This window comes from Poecile atricapillus, chromosome 17 (genome assembly GCF_030490865.1).
Source record: "Poecile atricapillus isolate bPoeAtr1 chromosome 17, bPoeAtr1.hap1, whole genome shotgun sequence".
NCBI lineage: Eukaryota > Metazoa > Chordata > Aves > Passeriformes > Paridae > Poecile > Poecile atricapillus.
In genome coordinates this window covers 2,300,546-2,327,857 of record NC_081265.1, presented here as the reverse complement: position 1 = coordinate 2,327,857, position 27,312 = coordinate 2,300,546, and the positions used below count along the sequence as shown (strand labels likewise).

The 27,312-nt window shown below is 51.0% G+C and overlaps 1 protein-coding gene across 1 annotated transcript in view; it reads left to right on the top strand.

Annotated features, from left to right (window-relative positions):
- Nucleotides 1-27,312, top strand: part of MAP2K6 (mitogen-activated protein kinase kinase 6) — a 53,957-nt gene that overhangs the window by 2,726 nt on the left and 23,919 nt on the right. Inside the window, exons 2-4 of the mRNA XM_058852233.1 lie at nt 23,219-23,285; nt 24,138-24,186; nt 26,717-26,830. Of these exons, the coding sequence (XP_058708216.1) occupies nt 23,219-23,285; nt 24,138-24,186; nt 26,717-26,830 (230 nt within the window). The remainder of the gene's footprint in view (nt 1-23,218; nt 23,286-24,137; nt 24,187-26,716; nt 26,831-27,312) is intronic.

The following is a 27,312-nucleotide window of genomic DNA, read 5'->3' as shown; positions in this document are numbered from 1 at the left end:
GGAAGGGGTTTCAGCTCCGGGCTTTGCAGCAGAGGTGTGGTTCTTTGGGATAATCTGTGTTTCGGGATCAGCTTTCATGTGTTGCACAGGAGGTTCCTCGGCAGCTCTGGAAAATACAGCCCAGAGCCCCAGCCAGCTGCTGAGCCCTCTCCCTGCTTTGAATCCTTTCCAGAGTTGTTCTGAGAATTTGCCAGAGATTAATTTGTTTGATGCAGAGTGTCAGGGGAACACGTGAGCAGCAGAGTTCCCACCTGGTTCAGGGGGACCCTACCTGTGCTACGCAAAAATCTGCTTTCTGCACAATCCATAAAGGTTAAAACTCTCCCTGGAATTCAGAAACAGCACTTTTCTTCTGGCCCTTTCTGTAGCAGGAATGAGCAGATGCCTCCTCCAGCGTTGTGCTCGTGGTTCTGGGCCGTGTTACCCATCCCCTGCACACAAAATGCACCTGAAGTCAAAGACACCCCTGCATTTCACCCTGGGCTTGTTCCTGCCTCCATTCCCTCTTCTAAGCTGCAGACTGGTATTTTCTTTTTTTGTTGGATATAGCAAATCAGCTTTCCCTGAGCACAGCAGGTTTCTGCAGCCTGCTCCTCACCTTCAGAGATGAGGCTGCTCTGGCCACGAGGGCCTTGATGGGAGCTCAGAAATTGAATTGTTGCCCAAATCCAGCCCATTTGGCTGCCATGATTAATAGGATATTATTTTGGAATTGGAGAGGGGGGAGAAAAAAAAGTGGAAGTCCATGTTCATTTCAAGCCAAGCACAGTCTGAGGCTGTAAATCCAGACTCTGGTGACAGCAGATATATTCAAGAGTCTCCCAAATTCCTGGCAACGGGGGAATTATTCCCTGGCAAAGCCCACATGGCAGAAAACACCTGCAAATATGCAAATTTCTCCACTGAAATAAGAAAAGGGAAGGGGGAGCAGTATCCATGAGAGCACTGATTCATAAATACATTGAAGTGATATTTGAACTAAGTATTGCTGCCTGTTGATCTCACACCTGAACCTCAGGCTCAGAATTTTCGGGGCTCCAGCTGCAAAAGGAAGCTGAGCTTGTGAGCAGCACATCCCACGTGATGCTGGCTGAGCATGCACCCTATGGACTTTGACCAAAGGCCCTGCACCTACTCCAAATACCACAATTTTATGTGAAACGCTCTTGTTTTCCCCAGGCAGGAGTCTCAGTGGAGCAGCTGCAGAGCTGAAATGTTAGCTGCTGGTGGTTTGTTTGCAGCCCTAGGTAGGTGGCAGGTTGTTGCTGGTGTAAGATTAACCTGCAAGCAGCTCCTGTGGGTTGTGCAATGTGCATTTTGCCTCATCAGCACCACCTCAGCTTCTCCCCACTCACACTCCCATGACACAGGCACTTGGCAAGGGCACAGCGAGCAGAGCCATGGCACGGTCAGCCAGGTGCAAGCCTAGCAAAGCCTGGACTAGCAGCACATTTCAGCTCCAGTTGTCGATTTATCTTTAATTAATTTTTATTTTTTTTAAGGTTGCCCTGTTGGATTAGTTTAAGCGCTGTGCTGGAGGTGCCTGCTTTGGGTTAGGAAAGGGGGGAAAATGTTCATTAAGAAGTTTAAAAACCTCCCAGGCTGGAGGAATTACCCAGCTGGGGAAGAGGAAAATGTGGTTTGTGCAGAAAGTGTTTGGCTGGGGAAGAAGCAAAGCACTGCTGTGTGTCCCCAGGTGAGCCAGGGGAGCTGAGACACCTGGGTGAGCCCCTGCACTGCCCTGGGGAGGTGTTTGCCCTGTCCCCATGTCCCAACATGTCCCCAATGTCCTGACAACACTGGTAGCTCCCCAGTGCTACCCAGGCTCTTGGTAGGGACAGGACATAAATAATTGCAATTCTAGCAATAAAAGTGCTAAGTTGCAGGAAAAAGGGGGCAGAGAGCTGAGTGCTCCTGGCAGGCTCCTTTTTGTTGTTCTAGTCACCAACACCTCAGAGCTTCCTTAGGGGTGAATTCCCTCCCCTGACACGTCCCCAAGCTGCTCAGGTGATGCTCCATGAGGACCACAGGAGGGATTGGGAGAGGTGGGACACTTCATATGGAACTGTGGAATGTGGTTACAGCAGATTTGCAGATTCTGGGTCCTGTAGTTGAAAATACACAAGGATGTGTAAAAAGTTGCCTTTTTCCCCCCAAAAGTGCCTGTGTTTGTTGTCACCTGGGCTTTTTCTCTTTCTGAAGAGCTGTGACAGTACCTCTAGAAGCCTCTCCGAGAAGGATTGGAAACCAGCACACCTGAAAAAAAGCTCTGATCCCTTTTTGAAGCTGGAAAAAGAAGAATACTCTGGGAGTTTTGTTAGCACAGGAGTGGGGATGCTTTTCCAGCCCTCTGCAAACGCACTTGGAGGCCCAGAGCTTCTTCCCCTGGCCATTGCCATGGTTCCCAGCCCTGCCCCAAGGGATTCACCCCATGAACTTGCATTCCAGCTCCAGCTCCAGAGCAGAGCTCTGCCCCTCTGGGCGAGTGGAAGCACAGGGCAGGTCACAGCTGTGATGGCAGCGGGTGGCACAAGCCATTCTGAGTCAGAATTACTCAGCAGGAGTCCCTGCTGTCACTCACCTTTTGGGGGACCATCTTGGGGTGCATTTACAGGTTGGCAGCGTGGCCACCGGCAGCATCGTTAGAGGAAACGTTGAGTCAGCCTCCAGTGGCCAGAGAAATTGCAGGAGCGTTCTTTTCATTTTGAGACCTGGACAGAGCTATAATTAAAAAAAATAAAAATCTGTTTCATTACCTGTGGAGTTCCTTAGGGCCTGTCTGGGAATAGTTTTAAGGGATTAGCATTATCAGCTCGAGCAGGGTTAGCAGGAAAGCAGATCCAGGAGGCTGGAGCTGTGCCACATCAGATATTATGGTCTGTGGTGGCCAAGTGGTGAAGGCCATTTTCGGTGCAATTTCCATATCTGTTCATTGCGCAAAACGTTGGGGCTTTTTTTTTATTTTTATTTTTTATTTTGTCTTCCAAAGCCACAATATTCTGCACTTGACAAGTGTGAATGGAAGGCTGACTCCTGCTCAGTGGCCTTGGCTCAGTAAAAAGCAGTTTGGAGAGGGGAAGTCTGAGGCTGTTGCTTTCTCTTGCCTCAAAGCCAGAGTTAAACCCATCCTTCAAATCTCCCCGTCCTTTTAAACTGGGCATTCCAAACACAGAGGGTTCATCCCAGCAGGAAAATCTCTGGGGTGCTGAAGCATTTCTGGGTCATCTTTCCTTTGGACATGGTGCAGGGAGATGCTGAACATCCTCAGTGGGAGCTCCAAGAAGCCGCTCGTGCATCCTGGTCCTGCTGGAGCTGGCAAAGCTGTGGCAAATCCCTCTGGATTTACATCCCATCCTCAGTCAGGACTGCTAGGGGCAGGCTCAGGAAGGCTCAGGGGTAGGAGCTGCTCTGGCTACATCCCCCAGTTGCTGTTGGAGCAGTGGCTGTGGCTTGTTGATGCAAAACCTTGAGTCCTGTGTGAAGCCCAACGCAAACAACCTCTGCAGCTGGGGTAGGGTTTCAGGTTTGTAAGAGAAAAAGCTTTTTTTTTCCCCTACTCGAGCAGGAAAACTTCACAGAGCTGAGCTGATCCAGTTTCTTGCTGGTGCTGTTTTGTTAGCCTACTTAGCCTGCAATTTTATAATCAAGGCTGGGTTTTCTTAGCCTGCACCCTGGCAGATCAAAAATCGTGAGAAGAGCTGAAGCCCGAGCAGCAGCCACTTGTACTGCATTCAGATGAAAACGGTGGGGGGGGGGGAAAAAAGAAAGAAAAAACCCAGCAGAAGTTGCAGATGAGATGCCAAAGATAAGGCAGCAATAGAAAATCAGTGCAGGAGTCAACACTTCACTGTGTCTGCAAGAAGAGGCCTTTAATGAAGGCTGAGTCAGCACGGACTTGGGAGCTGCTTTTGAAGGAGAATCTTTTTCTAAACAAAAATAATGTAATTGCACTCAATGAAAAATGCTTATCAGTGCCAAATGGCCTCAGAGCATCGCGTGGCTGCTCCGTGCAAGTCCCAGGGATGGGGTTTTTGTGCCGGTGTTCATCCTGCAGTGGGGGCTGACCCTCAGCTTCCTCACCCCTGGCTTTTCAGCAGGGCTTATTTCACACTCACGCAACAAGTTATAAAAATTACAGCTTTGCTCCACGGTATCATTCCTCTTACGAATGTTTATTGCTTCTCCAGTAGTTCAAGGTCAGATATAGAAAATGACTCAAAAGTCTTTTGTTGTTCTGACAGCTCTAAAGTGATGGAAGGCCCAATCCGGCAAAGACAAACCTTCCCAGAGAACTGGCACCAAAAGGGAAGAGAGAAAGAGTATTTTAATTTTAAAAGGCAAACCCAGCATTGATTACTGACATTTTAAAGTAGGTTTGGATTAGATATTAATAAAAATTTATTTCCTGTGAGGGTGGTGAGGCACAGGGTGCCCAGAGATGTGGCTGCCCCATCCCTGGAAGTGTTTAAGGGCAGCTTGGACGGGGACCTTGGGACAGTGGAAGGTGGAAAGAGATGAGCTCTTCCAAGCCAAACCATTCCATGACTGGATGATTCTTTCCCTGGATTTGCTCCGTTCTCTCACATCTTTGGTGTGCAGAGCCCACTGGAGTCGCTGCCTCAAGTCCCTGCTCGTAGGAGGGGAAACAACCCCTGCCCCAGTCCCTGCCAGAGCAGGGCACACCAGCTCAGAAGGGCTCTTTTGGCACAGCTCTGCCTGCAGGGTTTGTGCAGCACCAGGCACAGCCCTGGGCACCTCTCCAGCGCTGGCAGCTGCCCCCACAGCAGAGCCACACTTCCCAGCTTGGGTTTCAGCACAGCCCTTTTTCCTAGGGCTGCTTTAATTGCCTGCAATTAGGGTCTCCAGTGCTGCAAAAGTATGAAGAAATAAAACCCAGTCTGGCTTTGTAAGGGCTGGGATGGATTTCTTCTCTCAAGCAGCTGATGCCGTGACCTTTTAGAAAGGAACTGTCAGCTTGTGGCTGTGGGGTTTGTGCATGTGACTGCCCAGGGTTAAAGCTCAAATATGGGATATTTATTGTAGTTTTATCCAAGGTGCACCTGTAGGAGCTGAGAGGAGCTAAAGGAAGAGACAGGGGCTTTACATGCTGCCATCAAAATGCCAAAACCCCTTCGGGCTAAGCTACATCTTAAGCAGATTTGTTTAAGCACTTGACAAAAACACCTGGAGCAGAAGCCCAAGGCACAGCACAGGGTTGTGGCAGCCCTGGGGGTGCAGGGGGTCACCCCAAACCCTGCAGAAGGAGGTCAGGGTCTGGCCAGCTGGGTGCCAGAGGTGCAGACACAGCTCTGACCATCATTTCCTTGCAGGTTTGGCAGTAGCAGCAGGACAGGGAAGCTGCTGCACCTAAATCTGAGCCCCGCCGAGGTTTGGGATGTGGAGATGAATCCTGCAGTCAGTCCTCTCCTGCAGGTTTGATTCTCTGAAGACAAAGATGCTGCTGGTTAATGCAGAAGTTCCCTCCCAAGCAGACCTTGGTACTTAACTGTGTTAATTAAATGCTTTCAAAAACCACAAGATTGACCTTCAGTGCTTGCCCACAGATTTTTCTCTCATTTAACAAGCAGAGGGTTGTCAGAGTAGCCTATTAAAGGAGAAGGAAGGCTCTGCTCTAATACTACTGGGTTTTAACCTGTTCCACAGTGTTTTTCTGCTTTTTAACTCCCAAGAGATGAAAACCACAGTCCCCTAACAACCCACCAGGAGAAACCAGGCTGAGACAAGGAGTTCTTGGCTGAAATAAGACATGAAATCTGATAAAATAGTGAAAATACTTAAAATTTAGGTTTTTTACATATCTATGCAATATGCCAAGAGAACCATTGTATCTGCAGGTCCTTGTGCAGCCAGAGAGCTCTGCTCTGTGGCATGGAATTGTCCTTTGGGACCCTCTAGAAATAAATAAAAGCAAATAACACAGACTCTGACTTCCTTACCTTTCCCAAGGACACCAGCAATTTGCTCATTGCTAATAAAACTTTGGAACATCTCCACAGAAAACTTGGATCCCTGCCAAGCAATCGGTTTTATAAATTAACCTGGAGAGCAGATCATGCATTGCATGGAAGGACATCCCACATCCCAAAGCATCCCCTGACAGCAGCATCGGAGCTGGTGGGAGTGCCCAAAATAGCCCCTGGCAGCTGGGGAGGATGACACAGGTGCTGCATTCAGAGATGATGAGAAAAGAGTTGCTTTCTGGAGACAAGAAATGAAGAAATTCTTCACTGAAAGAGTGATTGGGCACTGGAATTGTCTGCCCAGGGAGGTGGTGGGGTCACTGTCCCCAGACCTGTTTGAAAGAAGCCTGGACGTGGCACTGAGTGCCGTGGTTTAGTTGATGAGGAGGTGTTGGGTCATGGGTTGGACTTGATGATCTCAAAAGTTCTCCTTCAGCCTAGTTCATTGAGTGAGTCTGTGGAATGAGACAAGGCTGAATTGGCAGTGTTTGGCAGAGGGAAGCACCCCAGGGTTGTCCCTCTGCAGGTCCCTGTGGGGTGACAGCCAGGGAATGTGTCCTGGGGATGTCCCCTTGCTCCGAGCCACCTGAGCTGGGCAGCGCCTCTGCCTTCCTCCCAGCATGGCCTCAGCTCCATTCATGTCACCAGGCAGCTTCCTTTACAGCCAGGCATGCCTTTTTTTTTCTTCTTTTTTTTCTCTTTCTTTTTTTTCCTTCCCCTCAAAAATATTGGGTACTTCCCCCGCAAGGAATCAGGAGCTCTCTGTCTGATAAGGGGCTGGAACAGCTTCCTGCAGTAGGAGAGAATTCCTCCTCTGGCTCTTCCTGCGCCGAGCCTGAACAATGCCAGCGCTTCCAGCGTCGCTTTACCTCGGATAATCTCATTTAGGGTCCATCCTGTGCGAGCATCTCCTGCCAAGGGGGGCTGCTTTTCCAGCAGTTTGCTTTTAAAAGGTTTTTTTGAAAGGCATTGCCACGGCAGAAAGGCAGGAGCAATCTGGAGCTTCACTCAGCGCTGATGCAGAGCAGGGCCCTGCTTGGAGCTGTAGGGGCTGAAGAATTTTTTTCTTTTCCCTTAAAGGAGAGGCTAAATAGGATTTTTTTTCATGTCTTCATCCTGAAAGTGCACGTGGTAGATGGGAGCATCTCAGTCCTTTTGCAGGGCTCTGTGGGACTGAATGTGCTTGGTTAGGGTTGAGCACACACGAATAAGAATTTCCAAGGTTGGGGTGTATTTTGTCCTGGTTGCTAAGTGGGATGGACATTATGGATCTGTGTTGATGATTTATGTTACCCTGCTTCTCTTGGTTACTTTTTCCCCCTTGTTTCTGCTTTCCTTTTTTCCCAGTTCTGCTTGTCTGCTCATGCACATGGAAGGCAGGATCCTTTTTGGGAGTGTGAGTGTATGAGTGAAACTACAGCCTCAAACCTCACACGGGGAGTTCTGTGGAGGCTTTGACAGAAGGGCTCATAAAGGGATGTTTGTATTTTCAGCTTGTGCTTTAGAAGGCTGGGTGGAGAGATGTGACCTGACGGGCTTTGATCCATGTGGACATATGTAGAGAGAAAAAAAAAAAAATCTGCCCACTTGTGTCACTTCATTGGGATGACAAGACTTGCTGCCACAAGTCTGTCACAGTGCTGTGCTGCCATGGATTTCTGCAGTGTGTTTTCCAAATTGAGATAAAATTGCATGACAAAACCTGGGGAAAGGCTTTTGTTCTTGATGTTTGGCTTGTGTTCTTTATATGCCAGACAAGGAAGCGTGTGCTCTTCTGGGGGAGACTGAGGAGAGATCTCAGCAATCTACAGCTTCTCCCCAAGGTGCAGCTCCAATCTCTGCTCTCTGTGACAGGGACAGGACCCAGGGAATGCTGGAGCTGTGTCAGTGGGATTGGGATGGATTTTAGGGAGAGGTTCTTCCCCAGAGGTGCTGGCACTGCCCAGGCTCCCCAGGGAATGGGCACAGCTCCGAGGCTGCCGGAGCTCCAGGAGGGTTTGGACAGCACTGCCAGGACCAGGGTGGGGTTGTTGGGGTGTCTGTGCAGGGAAGGGTGGGGTGGGATTGTTGGGGTGTCTGTGCAGGGAAGGGTGGGGTTGTTGGGGTGTCTTTGCAGGGTAGGGTGGGATTGTTGGGGTGTCTGTGCAGGGCAGGGTGGGGTGGGATTGTTGGGGTGTCTGTGCAGGGTAGGGTGGGGTGGGATTGTTGGGGTGTCTGTGCAGGGTACGGTGGGGTGGGATTGTTGGGGTGTCTTTGCAGGGTAGGGTGGGATTGTTGGGGTGTCTGTGCAGGGTAGGGTGGGGTTGTTGGGGTGTCTGTGCAGGGAAGGGTGGGGTGGGATTGTTGGGGTGTCTGTGCAGGGAAGGGTGGGGTGGGATTGTTGGGGTGTCTGTGCAGGGAAGGGTGGGGTGGGATTGTTGGGGTGTCTGTGCAGGGCAGGGTGGGGTTGTTGGGGTGTCTGTGCAGGGCAGGGTAGGGTGGGATTGTTGGGGTGTCTGTGCAGGGTGGGGTGGGATTGTTGGGGTGTCTGTGCAGGGAAGGGTGGGGTGGGATTGTTGGGGTGTCTGTGCAGGGTAGGGTGGGGTTGTTGGGGTGTCTGTGCAGGGCAGGGTGGGATTGTTGGGGTGTCTGTGCAGGGCAGGGTGGGGTGGGATTGTTGGGGTGTCTGTGCAGGGTAGGGTGGGGTTTTTGGGGTGTCTGTGCAGGGAAGGGTGGGGTGGGATTGTTGGGGTGTCTTTGCAGGGTAGGGTGGGATTGTTGGGGTGTCTGTGCAGGGCAGGGTGGGGTTTTTGGGGTGTCTGTGCAGGTCCAGGAGCTGCCCTGGATATTCCTGCTGGGTCCCTTCCAGCTCAGGTTGATTCCAAGGAGGTGTCTGTCAGGTCGTGCTCTCTGACCTCTGCCTGAAACGGGTTTGAACTTGAAAGAGCTTCCCTGGAATCTGCATCCACCTTTCCCTGCACAGCCTGGAGCTCCTGGAGCCTTCCTCCCGTGCCAGCCTGCAGTGCCCAGGTGTTGGCAGCGTGCAGAGCTGGTGCCCTGCTGCTGGTGGAGCAGCTCCAGTTCTCCGTGCCCGTGGGCTCCTGGTGCAGCCCTGGCCATGGCTGGCAGTGCCCTGGATGGGAGGGCAGGGCTCCTGGGCTGCCAGGGCTCAGGGGTCCTCTCTGAGGGGTTTGGTTTTCCTGCAGTTCCCGTGGCTTCTCCCTGGGAATAAACTCCTGGGTGAGTTTAAAGCAGGACCCAGGCGTTTGCTGGAGGCATTGCCGGCAGAGGGAGCAGGAGGTGGTTCCTCCCCTCTGCACTGCTCTGAACTGTGAAATACCATCTTGAATGGGCATCTTTAACAAGCAGGAAAGCTCTTGCATCATTAAAGAGTATCAAGAGAGCTGTGTGATGCTGTGGCACAAAGGTGGGTTGATCAAAACCCTGACCATGCTGAAACTTCATCCCAATATTTGGCTGAACCTTTTGCTAAAATTCCCCATGACAAAATGCAAGGGAGCAGATCCTTTCCTACCGTGCCAGAGCTGCTGGTGTTGTGGTGTTCCTCTCATGAAGGAAAGCTCTGGGCAAAGTTGCCACCTGATTTCTGCCCTGCACATGAATTAACATGAATTAACACAGCCCTCCTGTTCACCAGGGCCTTCTGCAGAAGCTGAGGGTGCTCAATAAAGCAATGGCTTGTGGCACATTCCTGTTTCCATGGGTATTCCCATTTGGCTCTGAACATTACTGATGTTTAATAACTCGAACCATGACCAGATCAATGGGCAGTTTTCTCTCTGTGCAGCACAAATGGCCTGTTTTATCCCAAGGTAGCTTTACTCATGAGCAGAAAATTATAACTCCCAAGTTTTACATGCAGAGCATCAGCAGGAGATGTCTGCTAGCACTGCACTTGAAATGTCCAAATTAACAATATGCTGAACAAACCCAATCTGTGCTTGGTAAAACAAGACTTGTGTGGCTGCCTGGGGTCCCTGACAACAGAAATAAAACTGTACCACACATTGCCCTGCTTGGATTTTATTGCAGCCTGCTGTGAGGGGGATGGCTCCAGGACAGGGATCCCACAGGGAAGCAGAAGCATCTCTGAGGGGGAATGGGGCTGCATTAGGTGTGGGAAGCAGGAGCTGGAGGATAAATCTCTGTGCCTGCTCTTCTGGGGACAGTGACACCCCAGAGGGTTTGTTGGCTGAGCCCCCCAGACGAGTCCTTCCTGGCCCAATCACACCCTTGTGATAGCCAAGCCCTGCTTTTCCCAGGTTTAAACCTGGCTCTTTTGGCTGAACAAGCCTCAGCACTTGCCACGGGGCTTTTCCAGTGGGTTCAGTGGGGCAGCATGGGGAGGGTGGTGGTGAGGAGCCACCAGTGTCCCTGTGGGCTGTCAGGCTGTCCCTTCTGGGGCTGGGAGCCGTAGCCAGGTGCTGCAGCTGAGCCAGGAGTCTGGCACTGCCTTTACACCCCTGATCCTGCCCAGCCTGCCACTTAGGCCAGCCTTAACGGGAGCTGGAGCTCAGGCTGAGCAGCCCAAGGCACAGAACCCTCCCAGCCGTGGGTGGCAATGTCACCTTCCTGTCCCAAAGCCATCTGCACTTGAGCTGACAGCTCCAGGAGGCTCTGGCTCGGGAAGTGGGTGCTGGCACTGCCAGGGACAGAGGCAGGAGCTGCTCTGTGTTTTCAGGGGAGATGCAGCTCTGCTGCAGAGCTCTGCTGTTTCAAAACCCCTTTGCAAGATCTGCTGGGAGAAAATCCCAGCTGCACCGAGCACCTTAAAAACCTGAAAAGCAATATTGGGACTGGAGAGAGACCTTGAGCAAAAATGCATCTGTGGGGTGGCTGATGCGAGCACATCTTGTCACCCTAAGAAAATTGGGGTTTGAGGCTCCACATGGCAGTGGGGAAAGGAGTTGAGCTTGATGATGTGGGTCCCTTCCAGCTCGGGATGTTTATAATTGTATGGGGTGGATACTTTACTGTTGGGAGCAGTGGCTCTGGGAAGTACAGAAGTGTTTTTAGCTGGGGCTCGTGGATTGAAGGCAAATCCTGCTCCCCTTGTGGCTGAGGCAGATGGAACACCTGCTTTTGTGTTTGTAAGTGTAGGACAGTCGCTGCTGCCTGCTCTGGGTTTGTGTGGGAGGTTGGTTGGAGTCCTGTGGTCACTCACAGTGGTGTTCAGAGGTGAAATCTTGGTGGGTAAAGGGAAAGAAAAAAAGCAAGTGGGATGCAGAAATTGCAAAAAAAAATTGCAAAAAAAGCAAATACTGGGATGGTGCCCAGCTCGTGGGTGAACTTGCAGCATCCCCTCAGTTGACATCCTGCTCTGGGATCTTCATCCCCGCAGCCATGGGGCTGCATGGGGAGCACCCACAGGCAGGGCAGGTTCCCTCAGGGGATTTTTAGGGTGCTGCTGCCCTGAGGAGCAGAGCCCTCCCTGCCTTCTATCAGAGGGGGTTTAGGTGAGCCACGACACCGGAATATTTGGGAAGCTCTTGGCCCTCTGTGCTGCTTTTGCAGTGCTGGCAGGTGTGGGAGGTGTCCGTGCCCCTGCCCACGAGTCCCCTGTGCCCGGGCAGAGCCCACCCTGTCCTGCCCACCTCGTCCCCATCCCACCTCTGCTTTGCCACGGCCAGGTGCTCTTTGGCACGGGGAGAGCTGACACGGAGGTAGCCAAAGCAGCCTCGTCCTCCAAATCCTCCTGCACAAAAGCCCTTTTGTTCCCCGGGTGAATTCCAAGAGCTTTTCTCCACTTTTGATTCCAGCAAACTCCCACTGCAAGAGGACAGGCGAGAGCTGAAAACAAAGTGGCAGCGAAATGAAAAGTCCCTCGTGAAAAAAAACCCAAAAAACCCAGGCAGGGCTGGAGGCTCTTTTCTAACAGCTTCCCTGGCCTGAACTGCTGTGGATTTCCTGATTTGAGATAACAGCTCTGGGATGGGGAGGCAGTGAAGCCAGTGGGCCTTGGCAGAGGGAGAATGGGGTGTGATTGATGGTGTTCTGGCACCTGCCCCATCCGCTCCCTCCCCGAGCTCCAGTGCTGGCATTTCTCATGATACAGGGACAAGGGGAGAGACCATGAGGCTCCAGTGGCTCCATAGGATCTCCATCACCCTTCCCATCTTTCCCAGAGCAGCAGGAGGATGTGGCCATCCCACTGCTGGAAGCCACAAGGGGTGCAACCGTCTCCAGTGACCACGAGGAGCAGAAAACCGAGTCCTTCAGGGCACCTCTTGGGTCCAGCAGGATTTCCCTGAACCTTGGCTGCGTGTTTCTTGCAGCTTCCCTGTCGTGCAGCTGTGAGTGACCTGCAGGATTTGAGGGCATTGGAGATGGTGTGATGGGAGGAGTGGAAGGGAGGCTTGGGCCGCCTGTGAAGTTTCTGGGTGGAAAAACAATAAGGCAAAGGAAGGCGAGAAGAAGGAAGAGGCTTTGGTCCTGATGGGATGCCTGTCAGGCTGTGGGAGATGGGACAGAGCATGGAATGCTGCATTTTGTGGGCTGCATCCTTTGGCAGCTGCTGCAGTCCTCATCCATGGAGGTCCCTTGCTTTGGTGGATGTGACTCAGATCCCACAGCAGCAGAGGTGTTTTTGCTGAATTCCTCGCTGCCCCAGGCAGAGGGGACGCACAGACACGGCTTGTGCAGCTCTGGGAGTTGGTGATACCCTCGTGGGGATGTTTGTGATTCTCCGTGTCCCACATGGCCATGGATGGGGTTATTAATGCTGAGATTTGCATGAGCACATCCTGGTTCTCCACCCCTTCCACCACCACCTCCTCCCCTCTCCATCCCACGGGCCCGAGGCGCTGCCTGTTCCTCAGAGAGGTGAACCAGGAGAGAGCTGAGCATTCCCACTTGCAGCCAGCTGTGAGGAGGGTGTTTGGGATCCCCGAGGGCTGTGGGCAGAGTTCCCTGCGGTGGGGTGCTGTTCCTGCGGGGTGATGACACCACTGTCTGCACAGAGGTGCTGCTGTTCGGGAGGAGCTGTGCCCTTTCCCCCAGGCCATGGGCGTCGGAGCAGCCGGATGCACACGCCAGATGGCTTCAGCCAAAGTGTTGTAACAGGGTTTTTAATATTCCGCTCTCCCGTGGCCTGTGCTGGAAGCTGTAGGCAGGCAAAGCGCTCCCATCTCCCGTCAGCACCTAAGGGAGGATGGATTTTGGGCTGCTTGGCGCTGCAGCTGCTGTCTGAAGGGGAGCTGACTGATCCCCAGGCTGCCTGGCAGGGCAGGGTGTCAGGGGAGGCTCTGTCTGGCCTTGTCACATCTGTGGATGCCAGCGTGGTGCTGGCAGCAGCTCAGCAGGAGCAGGACGGGTGGCCCCACACTGTTCCCTTGACAGATTGGAAGTGACGCTGTGTCTGGGCTGGGAATGGGCATTAACTCTGGGAAGGGACATTGTCTGGGAAGGGACATTAACTGGGAAAGGACATTAACTGGGAAGGGACATTGTCTGGCGAAGCTGTTTGTTGTCACCTCCCCTCAGAGAGCATATGGCTGCTCTTTGCTGGTCTCTGAGCCTGGAAATGGGCACTGAGGGCCCCATTTCCTCTCATGTTGGTTTTTGCTGGTCTCAGAGCCTGGAGATGGGCACTGAGGGCCCCATTTCCTCTCATGTTGGTTTTCCTGCAGGCCAGCACTGGGATGGGGTAGAGGAAAGCCATTGGGGCAGAGCCCAGCTGGAAAGTGAAATCCATGGTGCTGGAATGTCCAAGCCAGTGTGGCAGCCCATGAAACAGCTCAGTGAGGTATCAGAGATCTCCAGAGGACACAGAGGATCCTAAACACCCTTTCCTGTAGGATCTTGTCCGTCAGAGAACCAGCCTTTATCTCCAGGCTGGCCCTGGGTGCTGGTGTCCCACAAAACCTGCTGTGTGTGATTATCCCCGTGCTCCCTGCAGGAGATGTTTTGGGGTTGTTTGGTGGGGGGCTCCAGGGGGTACAGAATTGCCCCAAAGCTGTATCAGCTGCCAGGGCCCTGCAGCCCCCCTTCAGGACATGTCTCAGTGCAGGATCTCACATCTGATCTCTACCAAAGCGTTTCTTCCCTTTGCACTCAGGAGGTCTGAACTCCTCTAAGATTTGGAGATGTGCTCTTATCAGGGTGACAGACAGACTCTCGCAACAAAAATGTGCAGATAAACAAGAAGAAGTCGCATCCCTGTGGTTTCAGTATTGACATGAGTAACCCAGCAGCCTGCAGCCCTTTTGCAGGGTGTGTTAAGAGGAAAATGGGCAGAATAAGAGAGATTAGCCCGAATCAGGAAATTGCCTTCAAAATTGAATTACTGAAATACAGAGCTTACTGAAAGGCAGGCAAATAGGTCCTAATATTTGCAGAGTTTGGTGACATTTCTGTCCGTGTCTGCACCACGGGATCCACAGATTAAGTCTGCTGGAGTCCGTTTTGCAGAGCTCTCTGCTCTGCCTTGTTCCAGTGTTTTCTTCTGGTGCGTGGAACGGTTCTAGAGTGGGGAACAGTTCTGGGACGGTTCTAGAGTGGTTCTAGATTGGTTCTAGAGCGTGGAACGGTTCTAGAGCGTGGAACGGTTCTAGAGTGGTTCTAGATTGGTTCTAGAGCGTGGAACGGTTCTAGAGCGGTTCTAGAGCGTGGAACGGTTCTAGAGCGGTTCTAGAGCGTGGAACGGTTCTAGAGCGGTTCTAGAGCGGTTCTAGAGCGTGGAACGGTTCTAGAGCGGTTCTAGATTGGTTCTAGAGCGGGGAACGGTTCCGGAGCGGTTCCAGAGCGGGGAACGGTTCTGGAGTGGTTCTAGAGCAGGGAACGGTTCCGGGGCCGGGAACGGTTCCAGAGCTGGGGAACAGTTCCAGAGCCAGGGAACGGTTCCAGAGCCAGGGAACAGTTCCAGAGCCAGGGAACGGTTCCAGAGCTGGGGAATGGTTCCTGCAGCTGCCTGTGCTCTCCTGCTGGAGGCTGCTCTGAGGCAGGCACGAAGCCCTGACCTTGTGATTTTACCTCGCAGCAAAGCTGAAGATCTTTGTCTTGGCGGTGTTTGTGCCTCAGCAGGGCTGACCCACGTCAGCCGCCGCCGCCGCCGCCGCAGAGCCGGGCCCTGGGACACAAATAACCCTGGCATTGCTCAACCCTGCCAGCAGTTCAGCGGGTGCACCTCGCCCGCTCCCTGCACAGCCCGGCTATTTCGGGCTGGAGCCTCTCCTGCCCCGGCTTTATTACAGGTTGTGGGGTTGAGTCAGAGGAGCAAGTTCAGCCCTGTGATGGAGAAACCCCGGGGCAACCGCTGGCACGGCCGGGTGCTGGGCACAGCTGGGCACAGCTGGGGCACAGCTGGGTGCTGGGCACAGCTGGATTACAGCTGGGTGCTGGGCACAGCTGGGGCACAGCTGGGTGCTGGGCACAGACAGATGTGGTCACAGCTGGGTGCTGGGCACAGCTGGGGCACAGCTGGGTGCTGGGTACAGCTGGGGCACATCTGGGTGCTGGGTACAGCTGGGGCACATCTGGGTGCTGGGCACAGACAGATGTGGGCACATCTGGGTGCTGGGCACAGACAGATGTGGTCACAGCTGGGTGCTGGGCACAGACATGTGATCACAGCTGGGTGCTGGGCACAGGCAGGTGCTGGGCACAGACAGATGTGGTCACAGCTGGGTGCTGGGCACAGGCAGGTGCTGGGCACAGCCACCCTCGGGACAGGCCGGTGATTTGCAGCCCCACCGTTCTGATGTGGGTGCTGACGGTGTCAGGAGGGAGTTTGGGATCAGCTGGTGTGTGGGCAGCTGTGCCCAGGCCATGCCAGACCATGCTCTTCCCTTCAGGAGCGTTGGGAATTGAAATGGGATGTGACTGCAGCGTTGTCTCCTGTGGTGTGCCAGTGTTTCAGGGTTTCCTGCTGTGCTCTCGTTCTGGTACACGTTGGGAAAATTCACCATAAAAGTGCTCTTGCCTTTTGCTGCTGCCTGACCCAAACTATGACTCCTTGGGAGCAGAAAGGGAAATAAATAATGCTTTAATTCAGACATAAAGGTGTGAGTTTCAGTGTGGACACCATGGGGTGCACCTGGATGTGCCAGCAGCCACCAGCTGTGCCAGCAGCTCCATGGCATCCAAAGCAGAGGAGGAAAGCCTGGAGCTGGGAGCCCCCTCGGCCCCAGGACCGTGGCAGGCTCAGCTCCATTCCCCAGGCAGCCCAGAAATGTTGTTAAGGAAACACATTTCAAGTTTGCTGTTTCCAAGGAGTTGTTGGAAACTGCCATGAGGCAAGACACAGATAAAGGACGTGTGGGAAATGTCCCTGTCCTGCACAGAGGACACACCATCATCCCTGAAGCATCTCCTTTTGCTGCCAGCAGATCCAGCTGCTCCTGGCAGTGATGGAGGAGCAGCCAGTGGCACTTGGCCACTTACTGGTGGGGCTGAGGAGAGAGCAGCTCCCTCAGGTTTCAGGGTGAAAAATGAAGCCCAAATGCACCTCATCCCATCCCTTGGCCTTTGGTTGAAACTTCTACAGCCTATAAACATCTCTTGCTTATTAAAATCTTTTTGGCTTAATGAGGGGTTGGAAACCAGGTTTTCAGATCCACTTTTCCACATCATTGGTGCTTACATGAACACCTGGTTTTTGGTTTTCTCCAGAGATTAGGGCTTGGCTAAAACTGCATTTACAAACTAGATGGTGGGCACAGCTCAGCCTCTCACCCACCCTGTCCCTGGCACTAAGGGGATTTGGGCACCTTTCCCAGGGTGTTACCAAGGCAGACAACCCATGGTTGGGTTGTCTTCACTCGTGCCTCCCTGCCACAGTCACCAAACCCCTGCAGTTCCATCCCACAGGCATTTCAATCCAAAATCCATAGCCTGGTTCCACACCTGCACTGCCCAAATGGCAAATTTCAAAAGACTTCAATTTCAAATGGTTGCAGCCTGTGGGAGGGAGGTGGTGGTGCAGGAACCGCAGTGGTCGTGGCTGTGGAGATGCCACATGGGGGGGACACGTGTGGATGTGGCCACCAGGGTTTTGGACTCCAAAACCCACCAGAAGTGGCTACTTGAGGAATGTGCCCCCATCTGTGTTTTCTTTGAGGGCTTGATTTCCATTTCGGCTGGAGCAGAGCCAGAGGGAGTCTGGGTACGGCTCCAGCAGCACAGCTTCTCCTCAGGCCCACTCATTGAGAATACACTTTGTTATCTCTGTCTATTTGAATATTTCAGCTGGGCAGGGAGCCCCAGGCTCTGCTCGTGGCTGTTGTTTAGTCTGGAGTGGGCAGTGTTTGACTGTGGAGACACCAGGAATGCTCCTGGCTTTCACACTCCTCTCCTGCCACGCTGGGATGTCCCCATGGGTGGGATTCCTTGGGGCAGAGACCTGGACAGCTTTAAAACCTTAAAACCTTGAGCACTGGGCAGTGGTGATGAGCTGCTGCTGGGGCAGGAGGGAAGGAGACAGACAAATCCATCCCCAGACCGTGCTGAGATGGTTTGTGTAACAACCCTAAGAATTTGCAAGTATAAATCACGAACCTGTGAGATGATTTGTAATACTTGTTAAAAAGATTTTATTTTTTTTTTTCACTGCTTTGATTATTTTTGGTCATTCTGTCAAAATATTTTTCCGTGCAAGGTTGTATTGATACCTACACCTACAGCAGCAGTTGCACCAGGTGACCCTGCTCTGCTCCAGGTGCCGCCAGCAGCTTTGAGATATCTCAGTGTTTATGTCCAGGGGGGTTAATGAGGGAATCTCTCAGAGATTTGGATATTTCCAGATATCCTGCAAGGCTTCAAGTTCTCTTTGACAGCATCAAACCCACCATTGTTGCTGAAATGTGGGCTGAGCTGTGGATAAAAGATGCCCTTTGCACTTGCATGAAGAGCTCGCTCCTGCTGGGCATCTCCAGGGTGGCTGGGACACAAAAGAAATAATCTTAATTCCTTGGTTTGGCCAGAAACATCTGGGTTGGGAGTTTTGCACCTAAACCATGGCCATGGGTCCTCTCCCTCTGCAAAGTGGCACTGCAGGATCAGGCCAGACATCGGTTGTGGAGCCTTGGGAGCTGCTCATGAGCTGCCAAAATTCACTCTTCCTCTTCCATGGCAACCCAGCAAACATTCCCATCCTGCCCTCCTTGTAGGGGTGGGGGTTTGATCACACACAGTGCAGCTGATAGGGGAAAACCAGATCATTTTGCTTTCAAAACCTTCCAAGAAATCAGACCAAAAAATCCTTGGGAGAGACAGGAATCGTAAATGAGCCACTTTTATCTCCTAAAAAAATGGGAGAAAGAAGCATTTCCCGCCTATGAAATTTTACCAGCAAGTTCTATGCTTGAGAGTGTTGTTTGAAAGGAAATGTTGCTACATGGCCATTGAACATATTTTTAATAATAAATTGTGGTGAAGACAGAACTAGTTAATATCCTTTGAAGGAAATAGGAGCTTTTTGTGGCAAGGAACCATTTATTTTGGATTATATAATAAAAAGTTTTTGACTGCAGTGAAAAGTCTGGAGAGTGGGGAAAGGGATTTTCCTTCAGAAGTTGATTTTCTGTTACAGCCCATGTGGGCAGCAAATTCCTCTGTCTTCCCTTTCTTTGTTATTCTCTGTTCTTTTCACTGTGAAACTCTGAAGTTTCCTTTTCAATATTGATATTTAACAGTGCCCTAATTGCTGGGGATTAACAACATCCATCCCTGGGCTCTGTCAGTGCTGGTGGGAAGAGCTTAACGAGCCCCTTGGAAGTGTGTTTTTCTCCCCTCCCTCAGGAATTGGGTTTAAGATCTTCACAGGGAAGTATTTAATGTGCTTTCATTGAGTCAGGGTTTCTTTTTCCTGTTCTAGTTTTGCTCTCAGGCTTTGTTTGGTTCCCGGGGCTGGTCCAGGCCCTGCAGGAGCAGTCAGGGTCGGTGCTGGGGCAGGTTTGAGTGATGCTGCAGCCAGCTGCTGGCATTAGAACCAGAAAATCAGGGAGTCAGCAAGGCTGGAAGAGCTCTCCAAGCTCATGGGATGCAAACCCAGCCCACCACCAAGCCCACCACCGTGTCCTCCCCACGTGCCACACCTCGAGCACTTCAGGAATGGTGATCCCACCACTGCCCTGGGCAGCCTCTTCCAATGCCTGACCACCCTTTTGGGGAAGAAATTCCTCCTAATTTCTCATCTAAACCTCCCCAGACACAATTTGAGGCTGTTTCCTCTCATCCTGAGGTGGAACCGCTGCCTTGAGCAGTGCACTTGCAGGAAAGGCTTTGTACAGGTGGCACCTTCTTCAGCACCACTCAGTTCAATATTCACTGTGGGTCATTTATTTTGACCAAAAGAAAGCAGATTTAAGCTTCTGCTTAATGTCACAAATACCCTGCACGTTTTGCTTATCAAAGCTGGCTTCTGGAGATGTCTCTCAGCATCACTCCAAACCAGACTCGGTTTTTTTCCCCCCTCAATTATTCTTAAAACTTGGCTTTTGAGTCAAGTGCTTGTGGATTTCTCCGTGTGCCAAATTGCAGGGAGAGCTCTCAAATGAGCTTTAGCTCGAAGGCTCAGGGAGCAGCAAGGCTCCAGGGGTTGTTTACACAGAAAATTCACGTCTTTTTGGGTGCTGGGGAGCAGATGTACGATCCCATCTGCTGAGCCACCAGCAGAGCCTTCTGCAGGAGGAGCCACATTTAGACTTTGTGCTGCGTGTGGTGGTTCACTGGGCCTTTCCTTACTGCAAATCCCAAGGGATTGCAGTAAAAACCCTCTGCTGGGTTTTTGTGCCACCACAAAACTGGTGCTTTGTGCCTCAGGATGGAGCCTTGTGCTGTGATTTTGGTGTCTGAGGCACCTCGTGCCTGCCATGGGTGGCTGCTGTGTTTCAGTCCATGAGCTGGGGACTCCTTTATTTAATCACTTGATTTTCTCAGATTTGCAGTCTCCCAAAGCTCAGTTTCCCTGTCAGATGGGGCTGGAAGGGACCCGTGGCTTTGCACTTGCCACAAGCGACACAGACCGGCAGATAAACACACGCCGTGGTTTTGTCCAGGAAACAAAGCTAAAAATAGTAATGATTCATAAAAACACCTTGGAAAATACTGGTTTTTCTGGTGGATGGAACAGGTACCATCCAATTTCGTGTGTTATTAAACTGCCCCCACATTTGGAGCTCCTGTGCAGATGATTTTAACACGGCATCATCTCCCCAAGCCGACGTCTGCTGTGGCAAACTGGGGGATTTTATTTTGACACTTGCTTGGCAGTTCCTGTTGAACAGAACTGATCTGGAGACTTCCAATTATTCTTTTCCTTAAAAAAAAAATAAAAAAAAAATAAAAAACCTTTCAAGTTTGTGTTTGGGGGGAAAGTCAGTCGTGTGTGAGCTGGACTGTTGAGTTCTGGAGCTGGGGATTGGGGTGGAGGGGGATCCTGGTTCCTGCAGCCTGCTGGGGTGGCTCTGCTTCTCATTTCTGCTCTCAGAGCATGCCATGCTCAGGATTGCTGATCCTTCCTGCACACCACGCACAGACATCGGCCCCAGAGGCTTGGATAAAGTACTTTGCATGTTGGAACAAAAGGAGCTCAGAAATTTTAACCTGATCCGGTTAAAAGCCATGAAATCGCCTGATTTCAGCCCAGGATTCATTAAATAACCATAGAGTCAGCACATCAGCACCTTTGGGTGCTGCAAGTGCAAGTCCTGGCCGTGGCAATTCCCACTTCCCATCCCTCCTCCTGGTGCCATCATGAAATCCATTATTCAAGCTCCTGTTGTTGCTTTCTTGAAAAGAAAACCCCAAAGAATGTTAAATTCTGCCTGTGCCTTGGCAGCTCGAAGGCACGGACAGATTGTGCTTCAGAAAAATGGCAAAATTTCAAAATATTGTGTTCTGCGAAGAAGAGACAAGGAAAATAAACTCCCCAAAGTGCAGATTTTTATTTCCCAGGGAGGAAAGGCTTTTAATGTTTATTTGGGTTTGGTGTTTTGCTCCCTGGTTCTGCTGACACCACTTGTGAACCACGATAAGATTGAACCTGTTCTGGGTCCGGTTCAAATCATCTCCAGTAGGTTCATTTTCTCATTTTTTCCCTCTCAGAGCAGATTCAGGGACAGCACATGGGGTGGTGCAAGCAAATCCACGAAGGATAAAATGAAAAAAAAGGAATAACAGAGCGAATTTGTGCCTGTTTCTTATTTGGTTTTGGTTGTGCCTGTGTGATTGCAGCAGAGTGAAGGGCTGATTTAGTTCAGCCCTAAAAGCAGCAGTTCCTCCATAAGCAATTTGATGGATTTTTGTGTCTTTTCCACGTGCAAAATCAGTTTGAAGATGCTTTTCCCGTGCCTGTCTCGTTTCCTTGAGGATGCAGACAGGAGGCAGAGAGGTCTCTGTGATGGCAGCTTGGAAAATGCCAGAGGAACAGGGATTTTGTTTGCCTGCACTGCCAGACCTGCAATTTTGAGATTCCTTTATTTGGATAATGTGCTAACATGCAGAAGACCTCTCCCTGTTTAACATCCCACAGGTCTGGGGTGCACTTGGCACAGCTTGGGCAGGAAAGGGAATCTGGAGCATCCAGCACAGCAGGGCTTGCTCCTCACTGCCGCCTTCTGCATCCAACTGGAAAGATAATAAATGGATAAAACTGAAAAACTGGAAGGAAAAGGGTCAAAGAGCAGCTCTGCTCACTGTAGGAATTCCTCCACTGGTTGTTAGAATCGTTTTTGCTCCCTTACACGCCAGCTTTTACTCTTTGGGAAAACTCTGAGCTGTTCTTTGTGCTCTCCATGACCTTTCTGCTTTTATTTTGCTTTTCCTGTGTGAGCTTGGGAGCTCCTGGGAGCAGAGAATTGGGGTTTTTTTTTCAAATTTTTCTTCCCTATGTACATTCAGAGCTCTGTTGATTTCTAATACCAGCAGTGAGTGTGCACAGGGGTTTCCAATAAATGCTGTTCCCACGAGGTGTCAGCTGTGTTCTTGCAGCCTGCCCCATCCTGGAATGATTTTGTCAAAAGGAGAGAGCATGATCCCATCTTTTGAAGCAGACAAGGAAATAAAATACTAAAAAACCCACCAAAAAAATCACTAAAAATTAAAAAAAACCAAACCAACCCAAAACAAAACTCCAAACCCAAACAAAAAAACTTTTAAGACAACCTCAAACAAAACAACAACAACAACAAAAATCCAAAAACTAAAACCCTAAAAAAATTGCTAATCTGAATTGATTAATTGATTCATAAAGGTCATTTTCCATTCTGGTTTGTCTGCCCTTTGATCCAGCACCCCTCTGGCACTGGGATGCACAGGCATCTATTGATGTGTGAAAAGGGAAAACAAATTCAGACATGTATAGGTGAACTTTGAGAGAGAGGGTTGGGAATAGAGAATAAAACTCCCGCTTAAAATAAAGAATAATTGATATAAAATGTTAGATTAAAAATGCTGAATGCCTAAATTAGATGCTTGTGCCTTTTTTGGGGGTGGATGGACCAGGGATTTTATTACTCAGCCCAGCAGCCAGATGTTTACCTTGGGGTTTGGTGACATGACTGATGTTTCCAGGCTATTTTTTTTTTTCTTTTCTCCATGAATTGGAGCCCCCGTGCTGAAATGGGGCTGGATCTGTGCAGTCATAAAAAGGTTCTTGTGTTTCTCTGCTCTGCCTGGCTCTCGTGGCTGCTGGTCTGGACCTCCTTTCCAGGAGAGCTGCAGCTGAGCTGCCTCAGATCTTGAGCTGCATCCAGCTCAGAAAAGCTTGGCTGGTCCATGTGAATAGAAACAAATGGCTTTGAAGCCTGCAAACTTGGAATTCTGCTTTATTTTTTGCTGGGTTTGCATAACTTTAATGACCAGGAGACGAAATGTGCCGTTAAACAGAATCAGAATCTGCACTTTGAGATGCAATTTTAAGGAGATGTTTCATCCTGCCAGGGTTTGAAGTTATGTATCTGGAATGGTTTTAAATCTGGGAAATGTTTGAAGGGGTCCTACGTGGGTAGGAGGAGAAATACCTCTCCCTTTGCATGTTCTCATGGGCTGCCTTTGCCAGAGCTCTTGCCTGGACCGAGTTGGCAGCCAGAGCTCGCAGGTTTAAATGAAACCTTGCTGAACAAAGGCACTTTATGTTTGAACTCTGTGCCCTGAGTCTGCCCCACCAGCCTGGCCGGGCATTTCTGTTAAGTAAGGTCAGCAAACACAGACAAGCTGTGTTTTACAAATTAACCCCAAACAAATCATAACAACAACAAAAAGGTGCCTTTCTTCAACTCTGCCTCTTTCTTGTTTCGCAGGCAAGAAGAGAAACCCTGGGCTGAAAATTCCTAAGGAAGCCTTTGAGCAGCCACAGACGAGCTCCACGTAAGTCTGCAAACACTGAGGCAGAATGAAAGGCAAACCACGAAGCCCAGCTGCCTTCCAGCCTTGCCTGGCGCCTGGAAGTGTCCAAGGCCAGGCTGGATGGAGCTTGGAGCACCCTGGGCTGGTGGAAGGTGGGAGGGAGTGGAATGAAATGGTCTTTAAGGTCCCTTCCAATCCAAACCATTCGGGGATTCTGGGATAATTTCCCAGCCCTTGCATTTTCCAGGGGGTCTGGGCCCATCACCCTCTGCCCATCTGTGTCTCCTGTGCTGCTGAAAGATGCAGGAAAAGATGAAAACCAGAGTGAGCCCCCAGTTTTGACTGGTGTGGCACTTGGGCTGCCAGTTTGAGGAGCAGGCATTTGGTCAAGGCATAAAACCTCGTCCCCTTCCCATCTGCTCAGCCCTGCAGAAGGAATCCCTCTGTTTTTAAGGCACTTTGTGCAGCTCCAGCCTGCTTGGCTTTCTTTGCTTGGGTGAGGATTGAGTGTTTTCAGCCTGTTAACCTATGCAGTGTGACTGAGGTGATGATTTATAGCAGGTTTAGATGTTCCTGCCCCTTTAGTCCATTTTTCATACAGGCTGGCAGAGATTTGGTGCTTGGCACCTGCCTTGATTTCACAGTGAGTCCCTCTGGGTTCCTGCAGAGTGTGAGAAATCCAATTCCAGTGGCTTTTTTCCTGAGCCCTTTTTGGGGTGACTTTGTGGTTCTGTTGATCCTGCAAAGCCAGGAGGCTGCTCAGGGCTGCAGGGGCCTCAAGGTGTGAGGGGGTGGCTTGGGGGTTGGATTTACTCACTGAGGGAAAATTGATCTTTGTAGGGAATATTTCAAATCTTTTCCCTTTTCTTTCAGGCCACCCAGAGATCTGGACTCCAAAGCCTGCATCTCTATTGGTGAGGAGGTAAGACTGAGACCAGATGATCATCCTGGGCTGGCTGCTTGTGGGATTTCTTCCCTTCAGCACCCCCCAAAAAAGGCAGATAATGAAATACCAGCTGTTAGAAATAACCCATCTCATTTCACCTGAAAGAGAAAGCAGTTTCTGGGTGAATAAAAGCTGAGGAGATCCATCCTGGGAGCTGGTGAGCTCTGGGGGCTGGTGAGCCATGTCCAGCCATAAATATCCCAGTGGCACCTGGTGTTTGTGCTCCTGCAGCCAGGGCTGTGTGGGTGGCAGCCCAGAGTGGCCCTGTGGCCAGCTGGAGCTGCTGCTTGGCACTGCCCTGCTGGATGTGCCCCCTTTGCCTCCCATGACACGTGGGCTCCCTTCATATTTTCCACCATGGAAATTCCTTCCTCGCTGCCCTAAGGTGCAGCTAATCCCCTGGAAATAACCATTATAAAGCAAGTGGGTTGCTGACAGAGTTGTTTCACTCTCCTCTGCGGTTCCTTTGCTGATTTGAAGCCTTCACCCAAAATATTTCTCTTTGCTAATATTGAAGGTCTCATCTCCTCAGGAGTTGAACACAGGGTAGATGTTCCTGCCCTGGAAGCAAATCCTTCTGGCAGCATGGAGACCAGTCCACCTGGATGAAAAAAAATATCAGGGAATAAAAAAACCAAACCCCAGGACAGTTATTTTGATGGGAGAAAAAGGCAGAGCAGAATTCCAAAAAATCACTTTAAGGCTGGACAATAAATTTATGAGGTGCAAAAGATAGGCCTTGGTGTCGGTGAGGTGATTTATGCAGTGAAATGCTAATCCAAGAGTGGTTTAAAATGCATGATTTTGGAGGCTTTCATTTTGCATTTTGTATTTCCCCTGGCTTGGAGCAGGGGCAGGGAAGCAGTGTGAGGTGCAGAATGGTGCAGCAGGGAGGCAGAGGAATGCCTGCTCCATGAAAATCACCCGTCCCCTGCAGTCCCAGGGGTGAGGGAAGGCTCCAGAAGGGTTCCATGCAGGGCTGGACGCTGCAGAGGGAGCCACACTCAGCCCCTGGAGTTTTCCAGGCACGGATCTGTGGCTGCCTCAGGGACTGGCACGCCTTGGCTTGCATTTCCCAGGGACCTGTGACCTGTTGATCCAGGTTCCTTTGGGATGGGCACCAGCATTCCCACGCTCCCCCTGACCCCGAGGGAAAGCCACTCACCCTGCTCTCCCTCTAAACTCTGCTTAAACTCTGAAACTCCAAGCGTGTTTTTGGAGAGGCTCCTGGTGAACAGCAGGAGTCAGAGATGCCTAAATCTCTGCTGTGGCTCCAAAATGTGTAGTCAGGGCTCCTTGTGGACATTCCCAGAGTGTCTCCCTGCTCTCTGTGGCATCCCCAGCTGGCTCATTGCAGGCTGCAGGGTTTTTTTCTGCTGCGCCGGCAGAAAGCCGTGTGGGATTATTCCCTGGGAATCAGCTCATCCTCAGCCACTGCTGGGGGACTGGCTGCTGGGCTTGTGCTTGCAGCAAACAGAGTGGCTGGGTTTAGTGGCAGAGGCAGATTTGAAACATCAAATTATTATTATTATTATTATTATTATTATTATTATTATTATTATTATTATTATTATTAGCTGTACGATATCGTGGCAGAAAGGAGAAGGGCAGGGATGCAGGGTCCATACAAATTCATCCCTTGTGTAAAGGTAGGAGAAAATGATGATGGACAAAGGAAATCCTCCCTGATTTGAAAATAGGGCACATTCAGCTGTGAATTCAGTATTTGGCCAATCTGCAGGTCTGGAGAAATAAGCTTTAAAACACCTGGATTGTTTGAGGGAAGAAGAGGATGGAAGGAAAATGAAATGAAGTGAGATTTGAGGTGATTTCCTGGGGAGGAGCTGCTGTGGTGTTTCCTATTCCAGCCCTCAGAGGATGGAGAACAATGAAAAATGAAAGTGCTGCCAGCTGAAGGTGACTGGGAGGGACAAGACAAGAGCATGGAGTGACAGGCCAAGGGGAAATAGATGCAAAAGGAGAAAGAGCAGGGCTAGATTGATATTAGGAGGAAATTCCTCCCTGTGAGGGTGGAGAGGCCCTGGATGCCTGGCAGTGCCCAAGGCCAGGCTGGACAGGGCTGGGAGCAGCCTGGGACAGGGGAAGGTGTCCCTGCCATGGCAGGAGGGTGACATGAGGTGATCTTTAGGGTTCCTCCCACACAAACCCTTCCAGGATTCCAGCTCAGAGGACTCTGTGATGCTGTGATGATGATCCCATGGCGCTGGGGTGTGGGTGGGCAGAGCACCCCACGGGAGGAATGGACGCTCCTGGACACAGCCTGGGCAGCGAGGATGGACCCCATGGCCCCAGCGTGCTCCCTCCCACCCCTCCCCACGCTGGGACTGGGATTTTGGGACTCAAGGCCACAAAACACATCCCCACAGAGCTCTGTGGGGCGGCTGCTGCTCCCTGCAGCCCCCCGGGGCCGGCGAGGGGCTGCACAGGGGGGGACGTGGGGCACAGAACAAACACCCAGCAGCCACCCATGGCTTTTGTCCCCCAGAACTTTGAGGTGAAGGCCGATGACCTGGAGCCCATCTCCGAGCTGGGACGAGGTGCGTACGGGGTGGTGGAGAAGATGCGGCACATGCCCAGCGGGCAGATCATGGCAGTGAAGGTAGAGTGAGCCTCGGGGGGTCTGTCCTTTTCGGGGTGCTGGGCACACTTGGAATCACCCTTGTTCCTCTCCTGAGATTTGCTGCTTTCCTCATGAAATCCTCTTTCCACGCAGGGCCTGAGGGAGATTGGGGTTATTTAACCGTGGAAAGGGGGTGTTTTAAAAGTGGGATGCTCCAGCGTTGTGGTGCATCCATCACACTGCTCACCTCTTCCCACACTATTCCTGTTTGCCTAGGATTCAATATACCATCATTTTTTAAACACACACATACATGGAAATTCACATATTGTTTTCTGCTGTAGCCCATCAGATTCACTTCATAATTATAAAGAAGAATAAAACTAATTGCACAAGAGACTCTTCTTCATCTGGGACTTTTTCAGTCTCCTTGGAACAGGGAGTTTTTATTGGGATTTTCACGTTTTGCCTGCTGCAGTGGGATCTTGACTCGTGGCAGGCTTGTAGATGTTATCACGAAA